Raw genomic sequence first — 7,434 nt, 5'->3', positions numbered from 1 at the left:
TTTTATAATATTATGTTAACTCAAGTGAATTTTATTCTAGTGGATCAATTAAATAATAAAAAATAAAATAAAAACAATTTGAATCGATCTTGAAAAAAATGCTCTCTGAGCATTTAAGTATTGGCTAGAAGACAGACGAATTACTGAAAGAACGGGTCTTCCCCGAGTGGCAAGCGACGAAAAAAGCTATGAGCGCAAACGGACTATTGTTCGAACTTCGAAATGAGTTTAGCATGACAAAATATATCTTTGAAAAAATGCTTTCTAGAAAATGATTTATTTTCTAAAAGAATTGTTTTTCCACATTTGGTTGTAGAATGAATACTTTTTAAAGCGGCATTACGAAACTGTCGCAACGAAAAGTCACTTTCACCGCAAAGCAAGAGAAATCATTTTTTATATTTGGCAAAAACTGTTTCCCCTAAAAAATATTTTTTTTACTACTAAATCAAGCTCATAGAAAAAAGGAAATATGTATCGTACTCTCTCGACCAAGTTATCATAAGAAAATACTGAAAAATCTTTCCAAAGTGAGAGAAGGAGGGAAGACGCGCTACAATTAACATAACAGCTAGCTGAAAAACGTTAGCTTGAGATTGACTCATCCAAAAATACTTTTCGGGAAACGTTTGCAAGCAGGGTTTTGTTTAGCTGCTTTTGTGAAAGAAACGTTGTTTCTGAAGAAAAAAAATTCAAAGTCAGTTTTTCAAATCTTTCAAATACACAAAAGCTCCTGATAATTTTTAACTGTTTTGTATCCCACTTTAGAATGTAGGAAAATCTAGGAGGAAATCTGAGGAGTAGCAAATATAGGTTTCATTTTTGCTGCCTCATTGGGCTGAAAACAAGAGGAAAATAAATTATTTTTCTACTAGCAAAGGCCATGCTTAAAGCAGTGAAAACAGCCCGAGCTAGCTAATTTTCGGGCTGGTAATTGAAAATAGCCGGCGCTTGCATAGTCATTGAAAAATAGGTACTATTTTGCTGCAAGACGGAAAATTCCGGCATAATATACTAGAGATTGGTGTACCTGTATGAACTTCTAACATATTATGCTGGAACTCCAACCACGAAAAATGTCAGCATAATATACTGGAAACTGGAGCACTTGTGTATAAACTTCCACTATATTATGTTGGACCAGTATATTATACTGAAACTCCAGTATATTATGATAGAAGTTCAGATGTAAAAAATTAGAAATCCAATATATTACACTGGAATATTTTTCGAATTTTGACCAACGTTCAGATTTACCTTTACATAAAAATAGCTACCTTTACATAAAAATAGCTAAATTTTAATTACTTTTGAATCTAGCTATTTTTGAATTTCTTTCCCTCAAAGCAACAACAGAGGCATGCAGGTCTTAAAACCACCAAGTTATCTTACTCTTTCGTTGCAATCAAAACTAGAACTAGAGTAATGTAATATTTGTTAAAGAGCGCCTAAATGACAAGTTTGAAGTACGAAAATCAAAGTTAATGTTTCATCATTAGAGCTGGTAGTGAATCCTGCGAGTTCTCATCAAGATGTAACCTATGTGGCTCTACATTTTGGGTAATTTTTCTTCCCTTTGGTATTCCATTAGACTAACAGAGGTAATAAGTTGCAATATGAGAAACTATGTAAAAGATTTATTTCTGTTCTGCCACTCAACAGACATCCACGGAATCTGCAATTATACATTGAATTGCATGTTCATACAGTGCCGAACCCTGAAGGCTACTCCCACCAGGATTTATATATCCTCCCAGAAAGAATACCTAAAGTTTTACAAAAATAAAGGCTTTCAAGCATTGCCACCAGACATTGTTCATCTACCACTATCATCGCGCAGGTGCAGTTCTTCTCTTCCATCTAATCTGTAGCCTTCATTCAATCATCTAGTAACCGTAACCTGAAAATGAAATTAACCACAAATCTCAGTTAACTGGAGTTCTGCCAGACTACAGTAAAGAAGAGAAAGGGATTGAGTAGATTGAATCCAAGAAGGTACCTGAGTTGTCCATTGGGTTGCCAGCAACTGCTGGTTCAGGCTCCTTGATCTCTACCACCACACAATCTGACATCAAGAATGTCTTGGCCACTGATGACGCGTGCTCTAAACAACATCTCACCACCTGAGCAGGGCACATAGTCATGTCAGCTTTCAGTAATAATAACAAACCAAGGATAGTTAACATGCTCGTTTTGGATTTCCGTCATCAGGTAGAACTCTAGAGTTAGGAAGAGTGATACAATCTCTCAGTTCTATATAGAGCCACCATACATAACCTATTTGTGTCATCTCTTCTGAACCCTTCCTGCTGAACACTCCCAGCCATCCCGAATAAAGACACACCATAAAACCTAATGTTTTATCTTGCATTCCGAGCACTCCTAAGCATCCCAAACAGGGTTAGAAAAGGAAAGATACACTGAGAAGATCAAAAAGTACTTCTGTAAATGCATATGCTTTTTGGCCTACTCCCATATCAAGGCCTTATGTCACATCGACTAGTGTCAAAGAGCAGATAATTATAGTCAATTTCCACTGAAAATCATAAGCCAGCAACAATAAAACCAAGACTTCTATCAGCTTTATTTCCACAATCCAAACTGTACTATCCCTTGGAAGGAACACCAAGTAAAAAAGGACTCAAATAGAATAGTACCATCCCAAAACCCACTAATCAGGTGATCTCCAGGAAACACGGCAATATATGTTTGGCCGCATCATAATATCTTATAATGCAAATCCAGATAATGGCCTCTCTAATGCAAACCCAGACAATGGCCTTTATCAGAAAAAAAAATTGCAAAACCAGATAATCGCACCTTTGTTGGGTCAATAATACCAGCAGCCATTAAGTCTTCATAATTGCCAGTTGCAGCATTGTATCCAAATTTTGGATTGTCACTAGAAAGCACCTGAAAGGTAAACAAAGATACTTAAAGAGTGCAAAAAAATTTCAACCAAACTTTTCAGTTGGCACCATAGTCATTTTTCCCCCTAAAACCAAACCATATATCAGTACCTTCTCACTGACAACACTTCCATTAACACCAGCGTTTTTAGCAATCAACTTCAATGGGTAGCTCAACGCTCTTTTAACAATATCAGCTCCAACCTGCAATTAAGACAAATGAAGTTAAAAGGACTGCTTATGAACTCGCAACAAAAAGAAAAACTGCAGGCTACCACAAACTTGCCTTCTCCTCATCATTCTCAAGAGTCTCCTTGATGGCATCAACTTTAGAAGCAAGTCGCAGGAGTGTGCACCCTCCACCAACAACAATACCTTCCTCAACAGCTGCCTGAAATCAGAACATTATTAGCCTTCAGTCTTCATATTACCAGTCATCAATCAAAAAACTCAAATATATCCTGGAGAGCACAAACCTAACTAATTATTGCCTACGAAACTAGCTTACCTTTGTTGCATTGAGAGCATCTTCCACCCTCAGCTTCTTTTCCTTCAATTCAGTTTCAGTTTGTGCTCCAACCTTCAGCATTCAATTAAGGAATCAGCAACTTATAGCTGCACTTTATACTGATTCAAAAAACCAAAATGTTAAATAATTGGAACTGAAGTTACCTGTATAACAGCCACACCTCCTGATAATTTAGCAATTCTTTCATTTAGCTTTTCTTTTTCATAATCTTGATCTGCTGCCTGCTCAGAACCGCACGAACTTAATGAGACTGGATCATGACAAAAAAATCTTTACCAAAAATGCCAAGCGAACACTCACCTCTATAAGGTTTTTAATCTGTGCAACACGCTTATTGACTGCATCCTGAGTGCTACCATCACCAACAATTGTGGTGGCATCCTTAGTCAGCACTACCTTAGAAGCATGGCCTAGAACTTCCTTGTCAGCCTTGTCTAAGGTAAGGCCAAGTTCCTCCCTAATCACAGTGCCTATACATTAGGGGAATAAAAAGGGTTAGTTATTTCCATCTCCAATTTGGGGTTATCAAAGTCCAAAGGTACAAGGGTCAGAATTGAAGATAGACATTTTCAAATAGAAACAACAAGAAAACTAAGCAAGAGATACCTCCAGTAAGGGTTGCTATGTCATCAAGATACTGGCTTTTTCGTTCACCAAAACCAGGAGCTTTAAGGGCAGCAACCTTTAAAGCACCTCTAAGCTTATTGACAACAAGGGTGGCTAGTGCTTCTTGCTCAATATCTTCGGCAATAATTAAAATTGGGTAACCATTTCTGATAGCATCTTCCAGGACACCAACAAGATCTCTTGCATTTGTTATCTTCTTGTCAACCAGTAATAACTGCATCTCAGAATACATAACATCATCAGTAATAGATACACTGTGCATCCAAAGAGGTATTATGAACATGCTGTACATACTAAACCTAGAAAGAAGGATCCCCACCTTACAGTTCTCATATTCAACCGACATTTTCTCACTGTCAGTAACAAAGTATGGTGAGATGTAACCACGGTCAAATTGCATTCCTTCAACCACACGGAGACTGTTTTCAGCACTTTTTCCCTCTTCAAGGGTCACAACACCTTTCCTGCCAACCTTGCTCATGGCTTCAGCAATCATAATCCCTACTTCAGAGTTGTTCCCAGCACTTACTGCAGCAACATCTGCTAATTCACTGTCTTCTACCTGTGTGGCACACTTGGTCAGCAAAGTTCTCAATCTTGTTTTAAAGTTTATACTTACAATATTTAATGCACAAACCATTACATGATAGCAAAAAAACTAAAACAGACAGATCTTTGGATTCAGTCTAACAACCATTGATGAAACTAACAATTTACCTCTTTTGACATATTCTTCAATTCAGCTACTAAGGCTTTTGTGGTCTTCTCAATTCCTCTGGTGATCAGGACAGGGTTTGCACCAGCTGCAACCACCTACTTACACAATCTAGTTGGTAAGAAAAATATTCTAGGAGATTTAACATACTGAAAATTCAGCAGTATATGGGTTTCACAAAGTACCTTAACACCTTCAGCAACCAGGCCCTGGGCTAGTACGACAGATGTTGTAGTCCCATCACCAGCCAAATCATTGGTTTTGGCAGCAGCTTGTCTCACTAGTTTAGCACCAATGTTTTCTACTGGATCCTCTAACTCAACCTGTTATAAATAGTAAAGAGCATTTTGATCAAATACAAATTTAAGCAACTAGCAAACAAACAGAAGACAGCAAAATAGAAAAAAAATGACATTATTCTGTTATCTGAAAGTCAAAATAAAATTATAAATGAAAAAAATAGGAATTAAAACAGCTTGATGTTTCGAGAATGACCGGAAATTAGTTGAAACAGCTACAGGTACAATATATCTACCGGGTGTAACAATTAACACACCTCTCTGGCAACAGTAACTCCATCATTGACAATCTTTGGAGCACCATACTTGCTCTCAAGAACAACATTCCTGCCTTTTGGGCCAAGAGTAACTCCAACTAGATCAGCGAGTTTGTTCACACCAACCTGCAACAGCAAGAAAATCAAGCTTTAACGATGTACACAACAAGAATTCACTGCAACCAACTATTTGATAATTTGAGATAAAAAGCTCACCTGCAGCCTCTTGATAGCTGATCCATCCTTGTTGAAATACAACTCCTTCGCCGCAGCGGTAATTTTTGGACTGCGTGCCTTTCTTAGTACAACATTTCTTCTGCTCCCGAAAGAACTTGAAGATATATTAGCAACAGAGGAAAGCTTGTTTGAAGAAGTGCTGGGAGCAGCCAAGGGACCCGCTGAGGACATGCCAGCAAAAGTAGATGCCATCTGTCCATTCAAAAAAATCACTATATGATTAGTCGACCAACTTAACAAAATTAACACCAACATATCCTAGTGAATTACAGTATTCAACACAATGGAAGCTAGTCTAGATTCAGAAATATGCTCTGTTACTTTAAACAGCTAAGACAAATATAGTTTTCAGTGCTCGGTTTGCTCAAATAATCAACACAAGTTTCAAGCCAGTCAGATAAATCGCCTCAAAACACACTCCACAAGTGAATTAGTTGAGTGACTAAACAGATACTCTTAACCATAGTATTTAGAACGGTATCAAAAAAGAATAATAATACTACTCTTATCCACATTATCCTCACTCATTTATATACACTCTTCTCCTTTTTTCCTTTGCAATTACACAGAGACTGTGTGACACGGTCAATCTATAAATACAAAGTCCCATAAATTACACTGCCTTATCCTAATACAAACAGAAATTGAAACAGGTGCTTATCCATATTTTAAATAAAAGGTCCAATTTTTATCATCCAAATAAAGGAAAAATTTCCAGAAATTGAAACAGTTACTAAGAAGCAACAAAGACACCAATAGCATCCGACAGAAGAAATGCTACTAGTATAAGCAAAAGCCAACAAGAATAGCAACTTATCCACTTAAAGAGAGATAAAAGAACCTTTAACCCAGTAACAAATGAAATCCCATACCCAAAAATAGTTCGATTTATACATTAAAAATTACAACAGAACAAGATACTAACATCATTCTTAAGATACAGATATGGACTAAGAAATTAGCTGGGCGTGAAGCTTACCTTGAAAATTGTAAGAGGTTGAGTGTTGAAGCTTAGGGTTTTACTATAGTGTTGTTGAAGAAGTAGAGCTGTAGTAGGTGGGTTTATCTCTTCTTGAGAAAAAAAAGAAGATACGGTTAGGTTATATAACCAAACCAAAGGGTGAGGAGAGAAGAGTGTGAATGGACGGTAGTAGTGGCTCTTGAAGCTTCTAATCCATCACAGCCGTTGATACTTTTGCATTTTGAAGCTGCCCATTTGGTTTGTCCTTCTTTAGAATAGTCTAGAAGTTTGAATGCTTTACTTTAATGATTACCCCTTTGTATTTTGGAAAAATTGCAACTTGGTTGTCTTAATATTGAACTTGCATTATTTTATCTGGTATTTAATTAAATTTTTGAATTCGGGATTAATTTATACCATAATTATAATATTATTTTATCCCACTTTGAGGTAGAATAATAATTCCGGAATTACTTAATCACAGAATAAAATATTACAATAACAAAATGCTCTTTTCAAAGCCCTTCCCCTAACCGACCTTTAAAAAATTCAAGGTTAAAATTAAAAATAAAAATTTATCTCAACTTATCTAGTATACCCTAACACACATGTTTTATAATATACCCCGTATATCTCATTTGTTATCCAATAAATCGAACATCTCCTAATTAAAATCTATACCACTAAATAAATTCGTCATTATCTAAGCCTCGTATTATAATCTCACATTATGATCTCGAGATAACTTGTTTTATAACCAAACGATCCCTAAATTTGTATAATTCTCCTTTTATCCAAATCGTTGTATTGAAAATGTGTCATCTCAAATTCAGATGAATTTGGTAAATTTTTAATGGAGTATAATTTAAATTTTACATAACTATGTTACTGCTCTTGGAT

At 36.2% G+C, this 7,434-nt stretch overlaps 1 protein-coding gene across 1 annotated transcript; it reads right to left on the bottom strand.

The window, feature by feature from the left end:
• Window positions 1–1,617: 1,617 nt before the first annotated feature.
• Window positions 1,618–6,772, bottom strand: LOC107810219 (chaperonin 60 subunit beta 2, chloroplastic). Its single transcript, XM_016634979.2, has 15 exons — window positions 6,553–6,772; window positions 5,553–5,765; window positions 5,337–5,462; window positions 4,966–5,103; window positions 4,783–4,878; window positions 4,385–4,627; window positions 4,045–4,279; window positions 3,739–3,908; window positions 3,582–3,659; window positions 3,418–3,489; window positions 3,196–3,300; window positions 3,021–3,113; window positions 2,821–2,913; window positions 2,000–2,123; window positions 1,618–1,900 (listed from the first exon to the last, which is right to left on the bottom strand). The coding sequence occupies exons 2-15, from the start codon at window positions 5,763–5,765 to the stop codon at window positions 1,887–1,889; spliced, it is 1,800 nt and encodes a 599-aa protein (XP_016490465.2). The 5' UTR covers window positions 6,553–6,772; the 3' UTR covers window positions 1,618–1,886.
• Window positions 6,773–7,434: the final 662 nt, after the last annotated feature.

Source organism: Nicotiana tabacum, chromosome 22 (assembly GCF_000715075.1).
Source record: "Nicotiana tabacum cultivar K326 chromosome 22, ASM71507v2, whole genome shotgun sequence".
Taxonomy (NCBI): Eukaryota; Viridiplantae; Streptophyta; class Magnoliopsida; order Solanales; family Solanaceae; genus Nicotiana; species Nicotiana tabacum.
This window is presented reverse-complemented; position numbering and strand designations above follow the sequence as displayed.